Source organism: Aricia agestis, chromosome 10 (assembly GCF_905147365.1).
Source record: "Aricia agestis chromosome 10, ilAriAges1.1, whole genome shotgun sequence".
Lineage (NCBI taxonomy): Eukaryota > Metazoa > Arthropoda > Insecta > Lepidoptera > Lycaenidae > Aricia > Aricia agestis.
Genome location: NC_056415.1, coordinates 14,668,058 through 14,695,360, shown reverse-complemented (window position 1 = coordinate 14,695,360; position 27,303 = coordinate 14,668,058). Strand labels below are relative to the sequence as shown.

General features: G+C 36.7%; 2 protein-coding genes across 2 annotated transcripts; one reads left to right on the top strand and one right to left on the bottom strand.

Annotated features, from left to right (window-relative positions):
• Positions 1–648: 648 nt before the first annotated feature.
• LOC121731218 (retinol dehydrogenase 11-like) lies at positions 649–9,389 on the bottom strand. Its single transcript, XM_042120573.1, has 2 exons — positions 9,370–9,389; positions 649–1,612 (listed from the first exon to the last, which is right to left on the bottom strand). Exons 1-2 carry the CDS (start codon positions 9,387–9,389, stop codon positions 649–651), a joined length of 984 nt encoding a protein of 327 aa, XP_041976507.1.
• Positions 9,390–13,603: 4,214 nt separating this feature from the next.
• On the top strand, positions 13,604–14,836 carry LOC121731110 (basic helix-loop-helix neural transcription factor TAP). The gene has a single exon (XM_042120454.1). The coding sequence runs from the start codon at positions 13,604–13,606 to the stop codon at positions 14,834–14,836; it is 1,233 nt and encodes a 410-aa protein (XP_041976388.1).
• Positions 14,837–27,303: the final 12,467 nt, after the last annotated feature.

The following is a 27,303-nucleotide window of genomic DNA, read 5'->3' as shown; positions in this document are numbered from 1 at the left end:
TACACAGGCAATATGTTATAAATTTCGTGGAGTCAAACATAGAAAAACTAAAGTTTAAGAAAAAAATTGTGTATTTTTTAATTAATGGCTTTTTGTGAAAAAATTGGCAAATTAAACTGGTTCCTTTTTGTTTAAAAAAAATAGAGGAGGTTTTCATCTTAAATAAATTCTTTATTTCAATGCTCTAAGTCAGATAGTTTAGAAGTTATAACGATTTTCCTATGGGAGACTTGAGATTGGTGAGACAGCAATACATTTTCAAATACCTATTTTCAATTTCTCTCGCCCCTGGTGTATCCTCTTAAGGTCGCAGTCAAATTCCCCATACATTTCCATTTTGATTATTTTCAACTAAAGATGTTGTTATAAAATTACTTAATTCAAGATATAAATTATAAAATGACTTCCAAATGCAGTCCTGAACTTGAAGTCACTGGACTCATGTGTTTTAATCAATGAACGTACCTTTTTCGTGGTATTATTTAAATAGGAAGGAATGTGAATTGACTTGCGTAATTTTTACCCAGGATGTGCATCTACCGGCAAAGAAACATTTTCAGTAAAAAAAAGGATTTTGAAAAAAATGTGACTTAATCAGAGGTTTTAGAAATAACAGATTTATTTCATTTTTTATTAGTTGTGCATCAATCATTTGTAAAGCAAATTCTGTACGTCTTCCTCACTTAGATTGACCAGTCTAGCCGACTCCGTCCACAGTCTACCCGCTAATTTCTCATCATAAGCTGTCTTTCTGGCTCTAGCAGGTTCACAGTTCCTATAGAAGCCGCCACTGGTACTCCCCGCTTCTCTATCTAAAGTCACATGGAGCGCAGTCTGCATACCCTCCCAAGGAGTCTTTTGGACGTATTTTAATATTATAGTAGCTAGTATACCGATTTTCCCAGCAAAGGTAAGGTATATTGGTGTTCCGACTGCCCCTGGATCTACGGCATGAATTATCGCGTTACTCTTTATCCTTCTAGCTAGTTCCATAGTAAATAAAGTCAGGCATAGCTTGCTGTTGGCATATACCCGTACTGCTGACGTACTGCGATTCACAGAATTTAAGTTTTCAATGTCTATAAGACCGAAATAGTGTAGTACAGACGATACGTTGATGATTCTAGCTGGTTCGTCTTTGGATTTTCGTAGCAAAGGCAGTAGGAGTGTTAGAAGGTAGGCTCCGTAATAGTTGACAGCCATGATGTAGTTTAGCCCGTCAGATGTGTGGAACTGTTGGCGCGCGCAGGTTCCAGCATTGTTCACTAGAATGTCCACTCTCCTTTCATTTTCGAGGATGTCCTTTGCGAATTTCCGTACGGAGGACATCAAGGATAGATCCAGTAGTTTGAAGACAACGTTGTCGCTGCCGCTTCTTTGGATGATGGCTTTCGTACCGGTCTCGCCTTCATCCTCAAAGGGGCAGGCCACGATCACCCTGGCTCCCCTTTCAGCCAGGTCTACCGCGATCTCCAAACCCATGCCCGAAGTACCACCCGTGATGATCACCGTTCTACCGTCCAGCCTCCTCTTGGAAGTACAGATCCCATTACATTGTTTCACGTAATGGAGTAGAATGCGGCATTTTCGTTCGATTGTTTGAGTCTCAAAACTGTTTCGTGGTCAGTGCCGTAAATACCCAGTGCCGGAGCCCAGGCACAGGGCGTAGACTCTGAGGGGCGCAAGAATGGCCAGACCAGACAGATCCTTATTTTTCGAATTGCTCCCGATAAGTTTCCGCTGCGCCCCAGAGATGTTTCCCAATGTAGTAAAAAAAATATCCACAGCCGAACACATAGCCTCTTCCTTTTTGGAAGTCGGTTAAAAAACAAAGGTGCACTTATATAGAAGCTCGCACAGGGCGACAAAAAAGGCTATTTACGGCGTTGTTCGTGGTACGGCCCCTGGACCCTTTAGGATCTGTTGTAACTCTTTCGTATCATAGTACCGTCCCCAACCCAGTGCTGCCAATATATTGAACGATGTGGTTCAGATTGGAGCCACTAATTTCCTCTTTAGTAGAGTAGGAAAGTTTCTGCTCTGTAGTAGAGTAGAAAAGTCAAAGAGAAGGCGAAAATATTTTTATTTACTAGGTCCATCTCTTGGCTCCGTAGCGAGCAACTGATGATTGGGAAGACTTCAGGAAAAACCGAAAATAAGTACAGGTTTTTAAAATAAAAATCCGGATTTTTCGTAGTCCTAAAAATCCAAATTATCCGGATCTCTACGGCACGATGTACGTGCACGTTATAACTTATAACGTTATCGCCGACAGAAAAAGCGTCTTCATATAGATCTAATTAGCTCCATACATTTTACATCCCTGAGATATAGAGTTTTACCGCGAACGTCCACTCGGATATTACCGTCACGTCCAAAATTATAAAAGCGCACAATAATACGTGTGCTTAGTGGATCACCGGTTTTGTTCGGCTATTTCCGTATCTTTTTACTGCCTACCCTGCCTGTCCTGCCCCGTGGCAGTTCTAACGCCTCTAGTCCACCGACGCTGCGAACTGCGAAATTTATCTGCGAAACCAATGCGAAATAGGAATAGAGCGAGATGCAATATATATAACTAGACGTTCCACGCGGCTTCGCCCGCGTAAATTAGACATTTCACAGAAAAATTTGTCCACAAAAAGCCTATGATCCTTTACGTGGTTTACTTCTTATCTGAAGCCCTAGCCCCTAGCCCTTTCAAATAATTTCCCCCGTTTTCTCCACATTTTCCTCTATTTCTTCGCTCACATCTGAAGCGTTATAAAATATAGCCTATAGCCTTTCTCTATAACAGGGCTATCTAATACTGAAAGATTTTTTTAAATTGATCCAGTTACCAGTAGTTCCTGAGATTAGCGCGTTTAAATAAGCCCTTTCAAATAATTTCCCCCGTTTCTTCCACATTTTTCTCTATTTCTTCGCTTCTATTAGTCTTAGCGTGATAAAATATAGCTTATAGCCTTCCTCGATAATTGGGATATCTAACACTGAAAGAATTTTTCAAATCGGACCAGTAGTTCCTGAGATTAGCACGTTCAAATAAGCCCTTTCAAATAATTTCCCCTATTTTTTCCACATTTTCTTTTATTTCTTTGCTCCCATTAGTCTTAGCGTGATAGAATATAACTTTTAGCCTTTCTCGATAAATGGGCTATCTAACACTGAAATAATTTTTCAAATCGGACCAGTAGTTCCTGAGATTAGCGCGTTCAAACAAACAAACAAACAGACTCTTCTCAATTATAATAACACAGTATAGATAACGCATAGTCGTGTGGCGGATGAGACAGTAAATCGGTTCGCCGCTGTTTTGCAGTTCGCTTCGCCACGTCGGTGGACTAAAGGCGTAAATGCCGAAAACGCTATTAACTATATTCTACCTGTCGAACTCACGTAGTTTCAGTTCAAGTGTTTGAAAAATATTGTTTCAAGTTGGATTAGGACTTACATGACAATGCAGGCTGATCAGTGGTCACTAAATGATTGTTTCAGAATGAATGTACATAATTATACTGTCGGTCCTGCGTCTGATCGTGTCGGTCATACTTAACAAAGTCAACAATAAGTTGGACTTATTCATATGTCCTTTGAGTGAGTTCACAAAAGTGACACATCAGTAATATGTTATACATGAATTATTAATCTATTTACTACGCTATCGAATTGGATATTAGTCTGTATAATGATAGTTGTATGAATGTTTAATAAATAAATAAATAAAAAATAAAATTCTTTCCACTGAATTATTAGAGTCAAGAAACAGAAGGTATCTTTGTACTCTGCTTAAGGGCACGATAAAAATGCAAGCTTCCCTGGTTTCAATGAAATTGGCAACCAAACACCTAAATCGAATAATTCTGCAATAGATACTATTATACTAATAAATTCCGAAGAACGATAGTTTTGCACTAACACACTAATTCATATTTAATTAAAAGTACTGTTTATATTAGTTATATAATATAAGTAATATGTTACCTGTACTCACAAAATATAAGACAGTTCAGTTCGATAACGCAGTCTCGACACCAACGAAGTAAATCTTAATTTATAAGTACGATTTTGTTTCTAATATCATTATATTATTTTAGAAGTCTCTGGGCCTATCGCTAGCTACTTATTCTAAAAAACCTCTGGCAAAATAATGAATCTTTATTTTTCATTATATTGAATTATAATTTATAAATGTGTCCATTATATTATGGCTTTTAAAAATTTTTACGCTGCGACGGTTACGTTAGACGTGACTGCTGTTGGATATTTTAAAACAAAGAAAAATGCTGGACTTGGCGGCGGAACTGCCGTGCCTCATATAAAAATAAACCGACTGATATTATTATAAAATATTTTAGTGATAATAATTCTATTATTATGATTTATGTTATGAGTAATAGTTTGGTTCACCGATATCATGCGTAGCGCTCTACGCCGCGCGTAAACTGTATGCAATTTTGAGTTCTAATAAAAGCAATTTTAATGCCGAATTTGTTTCCATCATTATCTTATCATTTCACCCACTTCAAACACCTTTTATGTAAATACGGATAAGCCATTTATCAATTTTATTCTAAGCTGGAATTATTTTTGGATCGGCCATTTCTAGATAGCGAATGGCACAATTGTGTAAATAATTGCCATTTTAATATTATTTTAGTAATATTTGCGAATATAATATTTGTTTGGCACACGTGTTGTTTGGGCGGCGCGCCGTAGACCATCGTAGAGCGACTACGCTGCGCGCGCGCACCCACGTAGCACTATTTTCAATTATGTACCTGCGTTTCCTTATTCAAAACAAGATATTCGAGGAATTACGCGGAAACCTTTCATTTTCCGATAAAATGACATTATGTCCTTCCCCGTTATCTACTAAATTTTTTTCCCGTTATCTACTAAATTAACTCTTTCAAATTACATAAAAATCCAGTCAGATATACATCAAAGTCTAACAGTTCGTGAGATTAGCGCGTTCAAAGAAACAAACTCTTCAGCTTTATAATATTAGCATAGATATTTTTATTGCACAACTACTTTGTTCTTTTGTTCTCTATCGATTAAAAAACTTAACTCTGACGTCACGAGACAAAAGGTATTGAATTTTAGCAAGTTTGAGCACTCAACCCTTTGATGGGCGACCGTTTAGGGCGACTAGCTGCGTCATTATTTACAACCCCACCTTAACCCTTCACAACAAAACTTTTAACATTTAAAAACTCCACAATGGAACATTGATTTTTTGGCAGAGGATTAGTGCCGGAGTTGTAAATGTTTTAATATTTAAAAGATTAGCGTCATGTTAGCATTAAGTAGCTAAATATTTTGTACGTACATGTTTGTTTTTGGATTTAAAATGTAATAACGTATCTTGTTTGCTTTACCGTCTGGAGAAGACTTAGCACAGGTTTTATTAATCTTTGATGTCTATTGAAGAGATTTTGAAGTTGCGTTATTTGAAATTGCTAGGGTTTTCTATTTTTATTAAGTTCGTTACTACTGTTAATACTACAACTGCAGTAATTGCAGTACACAAGATTCAAAAAGGCACCTTTGTGTGCATAAAAACCAAAGCTAGATACTAAACATTGAAAATAACTATAACAAATGAAATCAGAGAATAGCAGTACCTATATTTTTAACTTTGTCGAATAACTCTCCAAAAACTGGTTTAACGGTAAAATTATTTCTTGCCCAGAGCTATGCCCAATATTTTCAATTAAAAAATGGAATTAAATCAACTTTTGAAAATAGTTGAATTTACATAAATGTAAATTGAAAGTGTAGAAATACGTAAGTGTAAAGTAAATAAACGGCTGATAGGCCTGAAATAAGCGAATAATGATGTGAATGCGCGATCTGTTAAGTCCGCAGAATTATGCTCGGTGGTGGCGACGTAGGGGCGCGCGACGAGGGTTGACGTAGGGATGTGCTGTGTCGATTAAAAGTTTTTTTTCGTGTATCGATGTCGATTTATTTATAAAAAATCATTAAACGAACACCTTTAGAGAAATTAATTAATGGAGGACCTTCGTTATTTGGTCAGGACTCAGGTTATGTCAAGTCAATGTTCGTGATGTGTTGGCATGGGTTTTATCTGTTCTTTCAAATTGCTTTGGATTGCTACTTGCCAATGCCAATATTTCTTATGGCAGACAAGATGAGAATATTCTAACGCCAAAGCTACTAGTTAAGCTTGAAATTTTTGTTCGTTAAACTTCTTACTTTGAGTTGGGGATAAGACAAAGGCTACTTTTTATTCATGACACATTTAATATTTTTATTGGCCATACGAGTTTCGTTGTGTGGACATTATGTATCTTTATAATTAGATCTTTTTTTTTATATCGATATAAGACACATCACTACTAACCCTTTGGAGCTGGTGTAGTAATGCATTCATGGGCTCTCGACCGTAACGACGTCGGAGTAACTAACGACCCCGCGCGTTTTATTTATTATTTTAAACAGCACTGTTATAATTTTGAGATTTAGACAGGGGTTGTTTATGATTAATAGGCAGTTCCAAAAAGAGGCACGAAGCCAAATGTTTAGAAACAGTGTCTGTACAGTCATGTTGCAGAAATGATGTTAAAAGTACGATCTCTTTAAAATATATAAAGCATACTAAGCCATGCACCCAAGTAGAAGAAGTTGCTAATATTTTGAGCATGCTTGCTTTAAAGAATAGTTAAGACTTGCCTAATAAGTTGGTTTCTTATTGTTCTACTTGTACTTAATCGTCTTTATATTAGATATATTCTTAAAAATAATGTTCCTATTTGTGACTTACAACGATGGTTTTTGAAAATTTTAACACATAAAAACGTCATCTATATAATTTTCTACAGTTGTAGAAGAAAGCTTGCAGATGTTCGGTAAATCAACCCTTTTTATTGGCGTGAAAAAATGTCAATAAACGATTTGCAAGCGATCCGTGACTGAACATTTGTGTGGTAATGGTACGGAAAGCTGTGTAGTACTTTACGCTTGGCTTACGTGTTTTCCAGACATTTTATTGCAAGTCAAAGAATTTGACTTACAATCATTGAAGGTGAAATAGGTTAAAGGTAGTTAGAAGATAGTGTTCATAAAATGTCAGAAATTTAGTACTAAGTAATAAAGTATTGAAGATTCTAGCAGCATATTTTGCAAGCTCGTATTCGAAACTTAACGGTCGATTATTAAGTTAATATTGCCTCAAGAGTCGAAACTAACACGCGTATCATCAGCAATTTCCTCGAAATTTCCTCAACTCGACTCAACCTCATATCCTCAAAAATTATGTCATTTATTTTGTTTAACAAAACGTCATTTTTGAGGATTGCGGTTGAGTCGAATAGAGGAATTCTCGAGGAAGGAGGAGGACTAATGATACGGATGAGTATTGACCAATAACCACGCGGCATATTTTAGAATGTGAGTGTAACGACATTGTGAGGTTATAGTTTTTCCAAAAACTTTACTTTTAGAGTTAAACGAGCTTTTGCCCGCGGCTTCGCTCGCGTTAAGCAGTATTATTACATACTAACTTTCATCCCCTATTTTAACCCCTTGGAGGTAGAATTGATCAAAATCCTTTCTTAGCGGATACATACGTCATATAATCTACCTGCATGCCAAATTTCAGCCCGATCGGTCCAGTGGTTTGGGCTGTGCGTTGATAGATCACCATGTCAGTCAGTCACCTTTGAGTTTTATATATATAGATGCGTAGTCTTTTTAACCATAACTGGCACAGCCATAAATTCCAATAATTTTTTACTTAATGGTTTAATAGTGCGGGTCGAATCGACCCGTTAACCCTTTGTCAGTATCGACAGCGATTTATATCAATATTTGATCGGCCCTACACGGTACAAATGTCCCATTCAAGCCGTCGCTGGCCCAGATACTTTTATTGCTCACATTTGTTATGTTTGATAGGCAAAGGGTACAAACAGGTGTCGGAAAGCGTTAAAAAGTATCATTTATAACTTTGGAAATAGATAATATTATAACTGTGCTAGTTAGTAAAAACTCTACAAAATAATTAAATTAATCTGACATTTATTTTTTATTATAATAAGTATAATAATATATTTACTTAATTTTTCTAAGATCTATACTCCAATCCTATTATTATTTTAATGCGATATCAATACAGCTTCCCTCCTTGTTCAATTTAGTTTCCTATCAAGCTACAAAATGGTATTCCCATGGAACTACCGTTCTAACCGTTGGTTTTATGCATGAGTAGGTACTTTTTTGATGTTGATGGGAAATCGAATGATCCGAGGAACGACTATATTGCATTAAATAAGAAGATTTAGATTTTTCTTCTATAACTTTTTAAAAACTACAGTTTAAGCCAGTTTTTTTATCAGATAAGGGGGCAAACGAGCAAACGGGTCACCTGATGGAAAGCGACTTCCGTCGCCCATGGATCACTCGCAGCATCAGAAGAACTGCAGGTGCGTTGCCGGCCTTTTAAGAGGGAATAGGGCAATAGGGGAGAGTAGGCAAGGGAATAGGGGAGGGTAGGGAAGGAAATAGGAGAGGGTAGGGAAGGGAATAGGATAGGAGTTGGACCTCCGGTAAACTCACTCACTTGGCGAAACACAGCGTAAGCGCTGTTTCACGCCGGTTTTCTGTGAACCCGTGGTATTTTCCCTGAACCTGCCCATTCGTGCCAAAGCATTTCTCTCCCACGTCAAAAGTTAGATTAGGACTGATCCTAAATAGTCAGATCAGAGGTGCTGACCCTCTGGAGAACGTTTTAAAAATTACAGTACAATTTACGACAAGTCTAGTAACTTTAAAACTAATATTTTTACTATCACAACAATTCATACGCAACCTGTTACTATATCAGAACTTGGGGTCCTAAGAGTGGGCGTGGTTTGGTCCTCCCACGTTCTATGGGTGTCCCCAATTGGGACTCCCCATTGGACGACCCCATCTTATATAGTGGTGCGACCTCACGCCGCCCGTAGTTCATGTCAGACCGATGTCAGCTCTGGTCATGTCAGTCATGGGTTCTAGTCAGTGAAATAGTGTTGTGTATAGTGTTTAATATAAAGTAAGTGTTGTTTGTTGTTGGATTTGTGATGTTTTTGATGTGTGCTGTTCGTTTAGGTGTTTCGATGTTTATAAAAGGTGTAAAGCGGGCAAATTGCGGTGTTCGTGTATGACACATTGTTCAAAATATGAAAAACAATGTTTAACCTTTTTATTCAAAATTTACGTCACATTAGATAATGAGATGTTAAAATAGCAGTTTTTTTTACATCTGAAATAACGCATTATTTCCGTCGGCAAATAGTTAAAATTAGATTAGTGCACATCATTTAAGTATGATGTTATGCTATAATTTAAACAATCAAAACGTACCAGTGCATGTTACAATACATGTTTACTTAAGGAGGCGACTAACCCTAAAGTGTCGATTTTATAATTCATTTTTATACTTGAAAATAAGCCCCGAATTGTTTCATTTTCTAAAATTAGATACTACATTATATTTCCGAGAATTCAATCTGAGCAAAAACACGATATCTTAAAATTTTCTCGATAGAAAAAAATCACAAAGATGCATCTAATTTTCACGAATTTTTCATTTATTGCCATAACCGTGCATTGAACTAAGTTAATATTTTAACACGTTGTATAAAATTCTATCATTGAGAGATCGACCTAGCGGATTTTTAAAATGTTGTATATTTATCGAGTTATTGAGAAAAAACTAATTTGGCGATGAATCCGCGTCGTTCTTTTTCACCTGGCATATGGAAGATGGGCGTGAGTGTGAAGAGAGAAGGAGGATGTTTGATTTTTGGGGTTAGTCGCCCTCTTAACGATTAATTTTATCCTAATGTTGTAGTTTGAATATTATCATTTATCATAATATTCATTTCGAAAAACAAACAAACGAACAATTAGTGTTTCTGTCACGAACACAAAAATGTTATTATTATTAAGACTTAAGAGAAATAAGTTTAGTTGTGTAGGCCATATTATATCGTGCCAAAATATAAATAAACATTTAATATATAAAATTCTCGTGTCACAGCGTATGTGCTCGAATTCCTCCAAAACGCCTCAACCGATTTTAATGCACTTTTATATGTACATCCGTTAGGCCTGAGAATAGGTTTTCATCTACTTTTTACATTGATACTAGTAATAATTTATATGGCGGGTATTTATATTTGTATTTATAGTTGTATTTATATTTGCCGGGTCAGCTAGTATTATATCCATTCCATACACGCGTATGGATTGTGGAACAACCTACAAGGGACAAGCTTACCTTTAAGCCTAAGGGTAGTTAGACAAAAATAATTTTGTAGCTTTTATCTTCGTAGCGGCTTCGTAGCAGCTACGCGTAATCGTAGCACTCGCCGCGTCTACGAGACTACGCCGCTCCCACGCGCCATGCTAAGTGCCTGATAGACGTACGAACTTAAGAGGATACAACAGGGGCTAGAGAAATGAAAAAAAAGTACGTGTAATATCTATAGCTGTCTCCCTTACCTCAAGCCTATACCGCAGAACGCGATAGAGACAACTGCAGAAAATCCAGAAAATCAACGATTCGTTGTCCCCTGATTCCTTCTCCAAAACTTAACCGATTTAAGTACTTTTTTCATTAAAGATTAAAAAAAGGCTTGAGCTGTGTTCCCATGTTTTGCTTTTTTTGTATAATCTAGCCAAATCTGTTTTCTGGACGTTTGAACACAGCGGAAAATCTGGCCATTTTTTTGGGTTTTTGAACGTTCATATCTTATTTAATAATTAAATTATGAAAAAAAAGAAAACATAGGGATATTGTATTAGTGGCCGTAGATATTCAGGAAAAAAATTATAACTCTACTAGCATTATCCAGGGAGGAAACAGGGGACAACGTTTGTATGGAAAAAAGGGCGGTGTGGAATCCTCTTATAGTACGCGGGTTTTAAGTTCGCGAACTTACTCGGCTCGCGTCGGTGACACACGCGAATCGCTTACACTGGATCACCATGCCCCCAGGCTCGCGGCTCTTTGCTGACATACAGGCGATTAAGATCGTCGAGCCACAAGCCCGCGTACTTACTCGCACGTCTGTCCCTTTAAACATTTCACCTTAGAACTTGGCACTATAATATATTCTTAATTCGTATTAAGTAGATTACTAGTGGCATATTAAATACTAGATGATGCCCGCAACTCTGTTGCGCCAAAACACGTTTATCGCGTGGGAACCGTACGTTTTCCGGGATAAAAAGTATCCTATGTCCTTTCCCGGGACTCAAAGTATCTCCATGCGAAATTTCAGCAAAATCGGTTCAGCGGTTTGAGCTTGAAGAGGTAACAGACAGACGGACAGGAAGACAGACACACTTTCGCATTTAAAATATTATGGATGTTCCGATCATAACTTTGGCCGACTAGCCGATTAGTCCGTTGCAAGGACGCCGACAAATCGGCCGACTACCCTCAGTTTAATAAAAGTCTTTGCCGACTACCGATTATGGTTTCGGATGTTACCGTAACTATTCGTTTACTGCTGATTCGCGGCTAAGTCGCATACGCCGCTTGCGAACGTGTCGGATCGTTTTGTGGTTATGTTAACGTAATGATACACAATACTGCTCTTTAATAGTTTTCGGGATATATTTTTACTGTACATCATGTATGACATAATAATTACCTAATTTGTTAATACAAAATACGCGTATTTTATTTAAATGAGAATAAGTTTTAAGCTATTGCATATTTGAGCGCGGCGACCGAATCTAGTTAATCTTTCGATCGTGGATTCTTGGAAATCTATTGTTATGCTATTGTGTCTCGCTCACCTTAATTTAAAAATAATCAAGTGTGGCTCTTGCCTCGGAGGTCGTGGGTTCGATTCCCGCGTTGGAAACATGTTATTTCCAAGTTTAGTTAGGACAATGCAGGCTGATCACCTGATTGTCTTACAAGTAAGATGATCCATGCGTCGGATGGGCATGTAAAAAGTCGGTCCTGCGTCTCTCGCCAGTCGTCTTCCGACCCACTGGGTTATGAGAGTAAAGGAATAGAGAGTGCTCTTGTGTACTGCGCACACACTTGGGCACTATAAAATTACTCCTGCGTAGCTGGCCCGGTTTCAATGAAACCGGCCACCGTCACTGAAACCGGTGTGGGAGCTATTATTGTTATTGTTTGACCAAAACAAGAAAATAATTATACTCGAATAGGGTAATAGATACTAAGGAAAAGTAATTATATTCGGAGAGGACTTTAATTAAATTTAAATGTTAATAATCGCTTTCGTATCTGCTAACGGATTAATTAAGCAAAAAATGGCGCATTCCTTTGGCCTAGATTGAATTTTTTGTTTTTATTCAAAATAACGAATTGAAACGGATTATCAATTACAGTTATCACTAATCTCAATCATAACTCTCAAATAATCTTGTTACAATACGACATTCCACCACTTTCGGTTTAGCCTAAGTGGTGGCAGGCGTCGGTCACGCGTCGGTCACGCGTCGGTCGCGTGTCGTGAATCGCGTGCTATGTGCAGGTGTGTTGTGGGCGCAAGTGACTTTTGTTACCTAATTACTGTTGTATAATCTAGATTAGAAAAAGGTTTGATAGTATTTAAATAGTAGGTAGGTACTTAATTAATTATTTTCGTTTCCTTGTAGCTTCATACTTTTTGGGATAAACGCATAAGTTGTAATTGTTTAAAAAGCCGCTGTAACAAAATATCTCAAAATCGCTCTAAAAGCTTCTGGTAAATCGTAGTCGACAATTTTCGACAATTTCTTATTTTACCTACTTGTTAAAATATGAAATAATATTCCTTAGATTACTTTGGTTTCTCTTCGCTATAATGCAAACATTCACAAAAGTTAAGTAACTAATAATACTATAAAGAAATAATAGTTTAATTATCTTCAATCTAATTATAACAAAGTTTTGTTACTAGCAATCACTTAAATAATTAAAGGTTACAAAACAATTAAGAAGACAATAGTGTTATTATCTTCAATCTAATTAAATCACAGTTTTGTTGTAGCAATAACTTTAATAAGCGTTAAAATTAATAATTATGCGTATAAATTGGAAATTATTGTATCAAAAGTAAATCAAAGTTAATAGCGGACGCAATTATGTTGCGTGAAGTGTAGCGACAAATTAACTTATGACGCAGGAAATCGGGCACCGGAAGTAGGAAGTGATAAAGTTCGGCACGGTTTCCGCGGCACGTGGGTCACGCGAGGCAGGGGACAACCCGGGGCAGCCAAGGGACAACCAGGGGAGAGAGGGGACTTGACATGAAAATTATACAAATATTGACTCTTGAGTGATTACACACCTGTTACTTTTTTAGCCAAGATACGAAGGGACAACGATGTTATTTTTCGATGTAATCAACTTACAAGTACATAACAATATAGTGGTACGTAACAAATAATCTATATCAAGAGTACCTACCTATTTCCTCACATTTTCTTTATCAAAGTCGGTCTTTTGAAGCATCCTCGATATAAATAAACAAATATTTCTTCTATGTAGGTATTGTATGTTAAGAAAAATCTACCACGCATCAACCTTTATATTATAACATTTTTTTCTTTGTTCCAGGTAAAAATGTTTGGCAACGACTTCGAAGATTTCTGCGACTTCAACGACAGCATCTGCAGCAACGACTCCGGTTTCGACAGGTCCTACGCCGAATCCATCGGGACACCAAACACGAGCACTCCCATCAAACAAGATGCAACAGATCTCGGAATATCGCTTACACCGGTCAAAGAATCGAATATACGAAGGAAACTCTTCCCTGATGAATATGATTACCAGATTCAAAGCAGAATTGAAAACATTAAAACGTATGAAGAATTCCAGCCACTTAATATTACGTCGACGCCTGTGAAGGACAACAAGAAATCGAAGGATCCCAACAAACCGAAAAGAAAATACGCCAACAGCAAGACTAGAGTATCGAGATGTAAAAGCCCAACGCAGATTTTAAGAATAAAAAGAAATAGACGAATGAAAGCCAACGATAGGGAAAGAAACAGAATGCACATGCTGAACGAAGCTCTGGATAGATTAAGATGTGTACTACCAACCTTTCCAGAAGATACGAAGCTGACGAAAATAGAAACTCTAAGATTCGCACACAACTATATCTTCGCTTTGAGCCAAACTTTGGATTCGTTAGACAACATTAATTCTGGTGACACCGATTGTAATAACAAATACGACAAAACAAGTTTTCCAACAGAAAAGACTAACAAAGACGCATTTAGGGAAATATTTATTATGCCCAACAAGACTGAAGAGAAAAACAGTGACGGCAGCTACAGAAACTTCCAAGGATTCAGTAAACCTTTTTCGAACGGATGTAACTTCATGCAGACGTCTGAAGGAGTTCTTATCAACGTCGGTAATGTTACAGTTTCTGTTAACAATAAAGGCGGAAATTGTATAACTTCGACTACAGGCAGTGGTTTCTTCACAAACCCATCGAGTTTTGGAGACGATCTGATGACACAGAACTATTACAATCAGAAGCCCTACATGCCAAACAATTATTGCAACTATAACGGAACTGAGGATACCAAAGATTATTTTAATCAGAACAACTACGAGATATTCAAGAATGCCTTTGAAAATGCCAAGAACAGAAAATACCAAAGCCCAAATACTACCGATTACTTAACTAATTATAATAACCCATCAAAGTACGGATATTATTATGGTGATAGGTATAACTATAACGAAGAATTTTATTCTCAACGTAACTATTGCTACGATCAAAGTAATATTAGCAGAGATTATTACCGAGGGCCCAGCGTAGTGAATGCTCAGATTTAATATTTTTGTATAAAGTTTTTTAATGACAATACGGTCTAGTCAAGAATGTTGTATTTTTATATAATTGTACAAACTAGTTAGTGACAATAATTAGCTTTACAATGGACCAAAAATGTATTTCTAGTCATATCAAGATTTAACAATATATTTTTATATTTTGAAATACTGCGTTCGTTTTATTTGATACTCAAATATATTATAATATGATAATAGCGTAACGTCGTTCAAATTCTTTACGTAAGTAATCTATGCGATCTTTTCAGGAGAGACAAAAACCGACTAATTTGATATAGACCTATAATAATTGTAAGTTACATTAATTTGTACTTTGAGTATGTACTTAAAACGTAACACAAGTATAGGACAGGGACTACCTATCAGAAAATATCCTTGATCATTGGATACATTTTTATATTTGCATGTTTTACATACAGAATAAGTGGCTAAAGGAAGAAAAAGGATCAAAATGTTTTATTCCTATTACCCCGGTATATCTAGAGTCAATTTATTTTCTCACTTTTTGCCATCAGATTCTGGTAGACCTATATAATGTTTTTATCGAATTAGTTGGTTTTTGTCTCTCCTGAAAAGTTCCTAGAAATGACTTACGTGGGGATAGAACTTAAACGACGATAAATATTTCTGGAACGTTAGATTTTATCATAGGTAATTAAAACAGGAGTCGATCCGAACCCAGTAGCAAACAGAAAACGAATTCACACTTGATTTACTGCATTGTGTTAATACAAGGAGCAATGAATATAAATCAAATTGGAACAATGTAGAATAAAGAGCGAAAAGTTGTGAATGCACCCCTGCGTGCACGCATTGTTTTCCACAAACTACCACAAGCTATGTTACTTCGAACTTTATTTTCACTTAATTAGAGTCCAAAATGAAACGTGCATGTGCAACGATTGCCACCCGCACTATAACCTAATTGATTCACGATATTAAACCTTACTCACTTGGATTAAAGTCAAGTTTTGAATGTAAATTTCGTGTAAATCAAAATGAGGGCAGTGGGCACCCGTTTGGGTCGAATTACTCTGTATGTTTGCTCTGGAAATTCGTTATGGCCTATTCTATTCGTACTTTCTACGATTCAATAGAGATATTAAATGGATCGTTTATTTGACACGAAATATTGTGGATTATAAATTGTCGAGTGATGTATCTGTCTAACGGATATTCTTTGATAACGGATAGTTTGTTTCTATAGCTGTTCTATGTATGCAATATATGTTTTAGTACAGTTTACTAACTCACTTACTTACTCGGCTCGGTGTAAATGAGTCTTGGCAATACAACATTCTAAGTTAATTAATCAATCATATCTCGTTGCTTTCTTTTCACGTTTTTCACTAATAAAAATAATTATCTATACATATAAATAAAATTGGAGTGTCTGTTTGTAATATTGAAAGAACCGTTTTTTACTACATGCATATGAATAATACGGTATAGACACCAAAACAACATTTTTTACAATTTTTGTCTGTCTGTACGTCTGTCTGTTTGTTCCGGCTAATCTCTGAAATGGCTGGAGCGATTGTGACGGGACTTTTTTTGGCAGATAGCTGATGCAGTAAGGAGTAACTTAGGTTACTTTTTTAACCGAATGCCAAAAAGAAGGAGGATATATTTTACTTATCTCATATTTGTTAGCAGACTATCCATCTTTGTTATTATACTATGTAGTATGTTGACGCGGACGAAGTCGCGGGCAACAGCTAGTTAATAATAAATCTTTCATTTCATTATTAAAAAATAAACATAAAAGTTATTATATTTCAGTTTATCCTGCAGAAAATTAGATTTTTTCCCATTATTAACTATGTTCTTTTAATTACATTTGCAGGTGCTCCGTGTGGTTTTAGTAACATTAGCTTATCCCTACAAATTGGTAGGAGCCCGTCATACTTTATCCCTGTCACTCCATTCTCTAAGCCACTAATCCCGCACATTCTGTCCAGTTTCTCCCCCACACCAAATTAATGGTATTCCATAGAAATCATTTGAAATATTGATTTATAAGGATCATTTTGATTTTGCGGTATACTAGCATTTGGCAATATTGAATTTTTTGGCTATGAATATTTTATTTTTATTTGGTTCTATTAACCCACAATTATTTCTTTTGATTTACGAATATAGTCTTGCTGTAAAGTGTAAATGATCTATAGAACATTACTGCGTTCATAACTCAATACGTAATTTTTTGTGGGATGATAGTACTATCATCCCACAAAAAATTACGTATTGACAAATGCTTAACAGCGTCCATTTATTCTGTGCGTTTTAGTATTGATGAAAAATATAAAGCTGCTTTCTACCTCAGTGTAAAGTAGGTACGCATTAATTGAATGTAGAGTAGGTAACTCAGCAATGTCCTTAAATCAAACTGGTAACTCAGCAATGTCCTTGAAATGAAACTAGCTCAAACTCAGACACGTTTTCCGCACGCATTTTTTTACTGGATAGCTTTGCTCTTAGATTCAGCCCCCAAGTATCTTTCTATAAAAACGATGACAAAATTCGTTATCAAAATGTATGCGGTTTGACATAAGTCATCGCTAAATGACATTTCGCTTGAGAAGACTCATTAGTCTTCTCAAGCGAAATGTCATTTAGCGATCAAATCCCATGGACCAAGCATCAATGATCCTTCATCTTTGGTCAAATCCCATACATTTTGGTAACGAATTTCGTCATCGTTTTTAACGAAAGGGACTTTGGCTACGGCCTGAGCGCTTTCGCACTACGTCCGATCCGAATCCGCTCCGTACCCGTGAAAATACGCTCCGGAGCGGACGTAGAACTGATTATATGATAGCTTACGGACTAAATCCGACTTCGGATACCTCACTAATTATCCGTGAATCTCGGGTTCGGATCGGATTCGGATCGGACGTAGTGCGAAAACGCTATCACGCATTGGCTGCACCGATTCAGGTGGTCTATTTGCGAATCTCGGGTTCGGATCGGATTCGGATCAGACGTAGTGCGAAAACGCTATCACGCATTGGCTGCACCGATTCAGGTGGTCTATTTACGAATCTCGGGTTCGGATCGGATTCGGATCGGACATAGTGGTAAAACGCTATCACGCATTGGCTGCACCGATTCAGGTGGTCTATTTGCGAATCTCGGGTTCGGATCGGATCGGACGTAGTGCGAAAACGCTATCACGCATTGGCTGCACCGATTCAGGTGGTCTATTTGCGAATCTCGGGTTCGGATCGGATCGGACGTAGTGCGAAAACGCTATCACGCATTGGCTGCACCGATTCAGGTGGTCTATTTACGAATCTCGGGTTCGGATCGGATTCGGATCGGACGTAGTGCGAAAACGCTATCACGCATTGGCTGCACCGATTCAGGTGGTCTACTTGCTACAATGCTATTCCGTTGCTGGTCTACTGTAGGTACATTCAAATAATGTTTACTTATTCATGACACTTAGACTTTACAGGCAACTAGTGTTTTAACACACCCTTAAAAAGCAGACATCTGTTCAAATACTCTAGTAATTCGACCCTTGTCTTTTATGACCACAATGATGTGTACTATGTCCGTCGCCTCGGGCTAATTGCTGCTGTTTGCTCTTAAAACGCGCACACTATGCTGAGTCGCAGTTAGAGGATTCGATCTGGGCGCGCGGGATCCCGGTCATATTTTAGTCCCGAAAATCCCGGGATCTAATTTAATAGTCGCAGTATGGATGGAGCGCAGCGCAGCGTAAAATGCTAACCTTTTTCGTCAAGAAATGCCGTTCAGCATTTTTCAAGGATTGGAGGCTCGCATCGCGGATTTGTTGGACTTACATACGAAAAGGTATGGTATGTGGACTAGACTCGGCGTACTCCAACAGCACTGAATTTGCCGAAACCACGGGAACTTTAAGACCTCCGCGAGGAAAATGATTAATTCTTTAAATTGGTAGTAGTTATAGAATCAGCTAGTTATTATAGCACACTGTTGGTGAAGCGCAGCGTACCAGGGTGGGCCGTATCGAACTGATGCAAATCCACTTCACATTGAAGCAAACCTCTGCCATCATATTATTGTATCACAACTCAATCAATCAATGCGGTAATTCATACATAATATTGTCTGGATTTCTGCGCTCCGCTCCAACAGCCTGCGACCCGATATAGTGTGTATCTTTTGAATTCATTGCCACAGTCCCCTGTTTGAGCTAAGCTAATAACGTTGTTTGTAGTTTTTTAAATGGATTGAGATGCAGGGGCAGTATTTGTTTAAAGTCTGCTATTATTCATTGAATTTTAATAACAATAAACATGATTTTATTGGGTACTCTCGTTTAACATAATATTATTCATTCAGTATCTAGAAACCCAAAGGCTCTTACCATCATAATTATACCCAAACCATCATAAATATCAACTTAAATCGGACTAAAACCAAACAGAATTACTTTCTATGTACTAGTTTTTATTATTCGTAGTTCTGCAGTCTGCACACTTGAGATTAAACCATAATAATATAGAGGTAATTAACATTATGTCTATACCGTTACCACTTCAAAAGTATTTGCCTGCAGGGCTAAAATGGTCGCTTTGGAGAATCATATATTGAATCATAATATGATTTATTTTTAAACTCCACTTTGCGTGCAATTCATAATATAGTGGTTTCTCGCGCGCGGCGACCAATCATTAATCGAAATTAATGATTGGTCGCCGCGCGCGAGAAACCAGTCATTGATGTAAGTGAATCACTATATGAATTGCACGCAAAGTGGAGTTTAAAAATTAATCATATTATGATTAATTATATGATTCTCCAAAGCGACCATTTTAGCCCCGCTGGTATCGTGTAAGCCATTGAACCGATTCATATGAAAATTTGTAAAGAGTAAAGACGCTTTCAGTCCATAGACAGGAAAGTCTGGCAGACATTCTCCGGGCAAAAAACAAATTTCTCCGCAAAGTAATGTGTTTGTGACACTTATTAATAAATAGTGTAACTTACGATACATCGTAGTTTCGGACTGTATTCAATCCATACAAATACATAATATTATAAATGCAAAAGTGTGTCTGTTTTTCTTTTCCAGCGAGTAAAAGTATCTCCTAAAAGGTGAAAGACAGACCTTTTCTTTGATTAGATACCTATATTCCTTAATATAGGACACTTTTTTTATCCCGTAAAGATGGCATTGGTGGAGTTGAGTCAACCCCAGCTGACAGAATCTTGGACTTGCCATATAATATGTAACCCAACCAAAAACAAATGAATGAATCAGTTTGTTAGTACATTTCCAGGGCTCAAATTATTTGCTTCGCTGTCGCCATTATTTTAAGGCAGCTTTGATTCAGACCATAAAATTAATACTATTTTCTCAAAATAAAATGTGTGTGATTTTATTAGTCTAGATGAAAATGAAATAGCTAAATCACAATTGGCATTGTACAAACATTTTGGGCAAATATCGAGGCCCCTCGATCATATATTTATGACACTCTGTTTGCACGAGAGGATGCCACAAACCGATACTGATCTGAGGCTTATTAAGGTGACGCCGCGTTAAAGTAAAAAGTCGTTTTGGATATGTTTTAGATCGCTTGTTTTCTATGAGAGGCCGGGCCGTCCTCTCATAGAAAACAAGAAATGGAACAGCAAGAAATAGAAAGGGCATAAGCTACAAAATGGTTTTTGTCACGTAATTACAAACCATAAATATATTTCATAAAAGCTATGGGTCAATTAAAGTGTATGCTTGAACTAATGTATGTACACATTTTGGAAGCTTAAATCTCCTATGTTGGCAAAATAAGAATCCCTGTTTTTATAGAGGTCTTTTTGATTAATTATTCTGTGTTATAAATGTTGACCAATCGTGTTATGCTATGGGTAGTTCAAAGATTAAGACATGATGAATACGAATTACGGACAATCAACTTTATTTTCTTAGCTTTAGTCATTGTTGAGAAAAATCGATATCGCTGCAGCCAAATTATCAAGGCGTCATCTTAAATACTAAATGCTGCCCGGAACTACGGTATAACGTAACTTTTTATTATTTTTACCACAACTTTTTTTTCTCCATAAAATCTACTATCGACTTCGTCATTATCAGATGGCTTATTTCTGTCTACTCTGCAGATGGTTTGGCTTTTATATTTTACTAGATGACGCCCGCAACTCCGTTGCGCCAAAATTCGTTTATCGCGCGGGAACCGTACATTATTATTAAAGTATCCTATGTCCTTTCGCGGGACTCAAATTATTTTCATACCAAATTTCAGCAAAATCGGTTCAGCGGCTTGGGCGTGAAGAGGTAACAGACAGATGGACACTTGCGCATTTTTAATATTAGTATGGATATTAAAAAAGCCATTATTAACAGAATCGTACCATAACTAACATTCACTCTTCATAGACCCATTTTATTTGTAACAACATTTGGTGCGCTCGAGCGCCACTTGAGGCAGATCGAAAACCGGCAGGGTATTGTGTGTTTGTTTGTGAAGATAACAAACTGATATTGTTGAAGTCGAGCACGCATCTGCGCAACAGCAGGTTGCGGACAATAGCCACAGTGTAATATAAAACAGTAGGCTCTACCCAGGCACAAAATATTTTGTAGTCTTTTAGATCGAGACAGATCAGAGAACCTTTGATCATTATTCTGTCGTTTGTTGAGTGATTTTGTGAAAATCCATGATGGATCCAAATGGGATCTATAAAGTATGTAGGGAACTTCTTGATTGAGTATATATATATATATATATATATATATATATATATATATATATATATATATATATATATATATATATATATATATATATATATATATATATATATATATATATATATATATATATATATACGTATATATATATATATATATATACGTATAGGGATAATTATATTTTAAGTAGTTTAAACATGTAAGTGGATTTGATATGTTTTCATGCAAAATTGTATCATATACATATCCAAATTCGAAAGCCACTGAGAAGAATCCCCAAGTCTTTAAAGATAGGCGTTTAAAATTTTCAATATTGCTTAAAAAAAGCATTTACCATAACCTAAGATAAATAATAAGTTTTCATACAAAGGTGAATTCCAGGTACTAAATCAAAAAAAAAAAAAATGTATGAAAACTCATTTAGTTCCGGGTATTTCATTTAAATGATCCACGTAATAGCAAGGGTAACTATTTTTATTGTGCTATTTTCCAACCAATGAAGTAACTGAAAAACCGGCCATGTGCGAGTTGGCAGGTAGTTTGACAGGTCCCTGTTTAGGTTGATTCATTCAACTTGTTCATTACAAAAGGTAACAAATACTACATACTTAAACAAATCAAAGGTCATGCTATGATCTATATTCTTTTAATGATTTCTATTTCAAAATGATTTACAGGTTTATGGATCAATTCGTATTTCGTCTCAATATTAGGTACTGGTCCGGGCGCGGGCTTTCCTATAATCTTGTATCTTCTTAGTACCGAACTAACGGCCGCTTTTACCATGTAAATTGCAAGTCTGTTACCTGTAACATCAACAAAATGTTATAGTCAAAAGAATTTATGGTGGCACCGGCGGTCATTGACCGTTCTAGTATAGGAGCTATGTGAAAAATGCTTGCACTGTATTCTTCTATTAAAAAAAAATTTGAACTCTTATAAAGACACAGACTTATCGGAAAACCTCTTGGTAAGTCTTAGCATGATAATCTCCAACTATTTATGAGTTCAAAGTGATATACTCCATACTCAGTTCACATCGAGTACCTATGCAAAATACGCCCTTAGACTAGAAACACCTATCACTTAAGAGGATACACAAGGGGCGAGATAAATTGAAAATAGGTATTTGAAAATGTATTGCTGTCTCACCCATCTCAAGTCTCCCACCGCAGAGCGCAATAGAGACAACACGACAAAAGTTCTAATAAAAGAACAGAAAATCTTCGATTCGTTGTCCGCTGATTCCTTCTCCAAAACTTAACCGATTTAAGTAATTTTTTCATTAAGGATTAAAGCAAGGCTTGAGCTGTGTTCCTATGTTTTATTTTTTTTGTATATTCTAGCCAGTTTTGTTTTCTGGGTGTTTGAACGCAGAGGAAAATCTTGCCATTTTTTTGGGTTTTTGGACGTTCTTATCTATTTTAATAATTAAATTATGAAAAAAAAGAAAACATAGGGACATGCTAATGGTGGCCATAGATATACAGGAAAAAAATCATAACTCTACCGGCATTATCCAGGGAGGAAACAGGGGACAGCGTTTGTATGGAAAAACGGCGGTGTGGAATCCTCTTAAGACGCCTGGTACCATCGAAATTCTCATACACACGTAATACCAAAATAATTTTCTCATACGAAAATATTTAACATGTTTGAGTTATTTTTCAGCTTAAAATAGTAATTACTTAGGCGGTTCCTGCACAAAAATTTACTACAAAATATAAAAAACACAACGCCTCCGTGGTCTAGTGGTACAGAGCGCGGCTCTTTACTCGGAGGTCGTGGGTTCGATTCCCGCGTTGGCAACATGTTATTTCCAAGTTTGGTTAGGACAATGCAGGCTGATCACCTGATTGTCTGACAAGTAAGATGATCCATGCGTCGGATGGGCATGTAAAAAGTAAGTCCTGCGCCTGATCTCTCGCCAGTCGTGTCGGTCTTCCGTCTCACTGGGTTATGAGAGTAAAGGAATAGAGAATGTTCTTGTGTACTGCGCACACATTTGGGCACTATAAAATTACTCCTGCGTAGCTGGCTTGGTTTCAATGAAACCGGCCACCGTCACCGAAATCGGTATGGGAGCTATTATTACTTATGTATGATAATTTCGATGGCACCCGGCCCCTTAAAATAACAAAAACTTTAGCCTCTAAAATATATTATAAGTATTGATTACCAGGACAACTCCGAGAGCCGTGGCTGAATGGCAAGAAGGCGTTACTGGGAACCCCCCGTATTCGCTCGGGCAAGAACCGCTCTGGGTCAAAGTGCTTCGCATCAGGGCCCCAGTACTGCGGGTCCCGCTGGATATATATGATAGGAACCGCTATGCCCACACCAGCGGGGACCACTCTTCCAGACGCTGTAAGCAATGAATAATTATCGTCCCCGTAGAGCTAAAACTCACCAGATAGCAAAATGGCCAAAATTGAGTTAAGGATGCCATTGAGATGTGTGATTTTTTTTCTATTTTTCTATGTTACCAATTTATCGATACGATGCGTAGTTTCGGAGATAATTTGTGTAAAAACTCACTTACTTTGTGTTTTTAGATCGACTACGATAGCGAAAAAACACTTAATGGACATAATTAATTATAGCTACTAACGGAGCGCATTTTTACGTAAATAAATTGATTTAGGTACTTTTCATCCTATGAACAAATCATATGTATGTATTTATGTATTTATGTATTTATGCATGTAGCTGTTTATTTATTTTATAATTATATATCTATATTTTTATTATATTTATTTTGAAGCATTATGTTACGTTTGATATATCATGTAATAATACATTTTTGTTGATGGCACATTTACCATACTTATATTATCTTAAAATTATGTTTCCTCTACCTGTGGTTGCCTGGAAGAAATTACTAATTAGTAATAAGGCCGCCATTGTGTGTTACCTGTGTTTTAAAAATGTCTTTTATTTTAAATTGTTATAATATGTATGCACAATAAAGAATATTTATCTTATCTTATCTTATATTTCAAATAACTTAAGTAAATCGAAAATTCACTACATTGATTTAGTCACAACTCTCTAAATATTTGCATTGAATAATGTTAAATGAAACTAACTAAGTCTACTTGGTGAATTTTCGATCTATTAATTTACGCGTTTAGCGTTTGTGTTTGGTATGCGTAAATTCACTATGTCTTATTTAGTTACTTTTTGCATAAATATATTGTAAAAATTCTTCAACTTAACCATTTTAATGAATTTTATACTTCTTTTAAATACTGCAAATGCGAATTACGTGTTCATCTAACAAGACTTAGTGATTATTGTATGCTACTTCAAGTGCATATTTCGACACCGGAAATATCAATTAACGTAATGTATTTTGGCGAAAATTAGTTACATAAATATCATTGAATTCAGAATTTCGAGCTCTATCATTTGGTATACTTTAAATTCCTCTATCATTAAAAAAATGTCCCTTACAGTACACATTTCTGAACGTCTAGACAGGTTTTTTAGTAAAAAAAATATTTAAAGGACGTAAATATTTTAACGTGTCAGAAAAATTGCGTAAATTGCTTCTAAAATACGATGCAGTCTCTTACGTTAACCTTCAGCTTAGTATAATAATTCTCACAACATGTCCTTTACGTTGAGAATTGAGACAAAATTATGTAATTGTTATAACTTCACTAGTCCCTTACCTTAATTATAAATATATATCACTTTTGGGCACTTTTTCAAAAAGTCTTATCCGTAAAGATTCTCTATAAAGTTTTAGTGCTTTTAGCTAAACCTTTAGGTTTATACATGTAACGCAATCAATTGTAGATAGCTAGCATTAAAGATGACACTACTCTCTTGGCTGCAAATGAAGTCGAGATTCAAGAACAGTTTCAGAGAATGGAGCAAATCATCAATACCTTGGGCTTCTCTATTAATAAAGAGAAAACCAAAATCATGGTCATAGATAGAAGCAACACTCTACCTGTGACTGGCGCGCTAAAATTGGAAGTGGTTAGCGTATTTGTCTTTGGGTTTATTATTACGAACAACGGCTCCTGTGAACCAGATTTTCACAAAAAACCTGACCGAAAAGACAAATGCAAAGACAAAGCTTGTCCACACACTCATATTCTCCATCTGTCTTTAAGGATCTGCTGCTGCAGATCGAAGACGCATCGACGCCTTCGAGATGTGTTGCTGGAGGAAAATGCTCTGAATTCCATGAACTGCTTTCAGAACCAACGCATCCATTCTGGCTAAACTAAACATAAAAACATCACACATCTTAGAATTTTTTGGACACATAGGCAGAAAAAAGGAGTCAACCTTGAAAAACTCATGATAACTGGCAAGATTGTAGGAAAAAGACTGCGGGGCCGCTTTCCCATGAGTTGGTCCGATCAAATCCGCACCACACTTGGGTTCAATGTCTATAACGCTTTTCGAGTGGCCAAAGATAGAAATAGCTGCCGTAACACTATAATATAAAGGAAGGTCATAGAAGGGGGAGGTCAAGATCCTCAGACATGAGGAACACGACTCGATGAGGATGAGCATTCAGGTATGAAAGGGGGACCCGCTGTGGGTGTGTTGCGGGTTCTTCGCCAAGTTCCACCTGCTCGTATAAGAGATGAGGTCACAAGGTGAAAAACCTCCAATGGAACCAGCTCTGGGAAGTGCGGAAAAAGAGAGCAGTATCTCCTGATAAGGTGAAGTAAGAAGCTTAATGCCAACAGAGACTCAGACCCTGCGTCTAGTTCTCAAAGCTCAGAGAATCTCTCACCTTTCGGCTCCGTCTTACACAAGTGCTCACCGGACTCAGATGTCGGTATGTACATGTACGTAATATTAACAATTCAGCAGAGCCTACGTCAGCCTGCCACGAATGTGGCGCTGTAGAAAACTTGTGGTGTGCGATGCAGCGCCATGACATCAGCTGTGAATCCGTAATTTCACAGAAAAGGGCCGCAGAGCAGAACAGGGAGAAAGATCCACCCTCTATTCGGCTCAGGATACAGATTTTGGTAGAACAAAAGAGCAGAGACGTAGTTTTGAAAAGTTCTAAGACTTTGTCTAAAGGGGTTTTGGGTGTAGAGGAACCTTCTCAGCTGACCCAGTCCCGGTGCCGATGAAAATGCTTCAGTTGGCCTAAGTTCCCTTATTTTGTTGGAAATCCAATCCCTTATGTGGTAGATCAGCCAGTCGAGGTAAGCTTCTTGTGTTAGATAGTTTCAGGACACTCTCCGTTATACGGCTGATGGCAAATGTTTTTAGTGGGTTGGCTGGTACTACTCGTCGGCCAGTCCCCCATATCCGTATCCAATTATGAATAATAGAAAAAATAATAATTTTGTTTCGTTTTCATGCTGTGAATTTTATAAGGATTACTGATTAAAATGTTGTTTTTATTAATAAACGAAAATTCCAACTTTTCACTAAGTGAGCATTATTAATTTTTATTTAGTTGAAAATTAACTAAGCATACTTATAACTCTTTTTATTTCTTCAGTTTTTATGCGAAAACTCACTAAATGCACTTAACAAGCAATACAATTACACTAATGAAACAAACGTTGAGGGCGAAAAGTAACTAAAGTAGTTTTTATTGAATATTAATTATAAAAATACATTTAATTTCATTAGAAATTATTGTTTAAGTAACTTTGGTATACCATCCAAGCAATAGCAAAAAGAAAAAGTTTATATCTCTTAAGAGAAATCTGCAGGATTTTTTTGAAAATTTTAAAACTTTAAACGCTCGTAT

Coding starts and splice junctions, on each gene's coding strand:
- LOC121731218 (XM_042120573.1), bottom strand. CDS start 9,389: ATGTATTGTAACATGCACTG. Junction 1,613..9,369: donor ATGTATTGTAACATGCACTG/GTACGTTTTGAT, acceptor ACCACGAAACAG/TTTTGAGACTCAAACAATCG.
- LOC121731110 (XM_042120454.1), top strand. CDS start 13,604: ATGTTTGGCAACGACTTCGAAGATTTCTGCGACTTCAACGACAGCATC.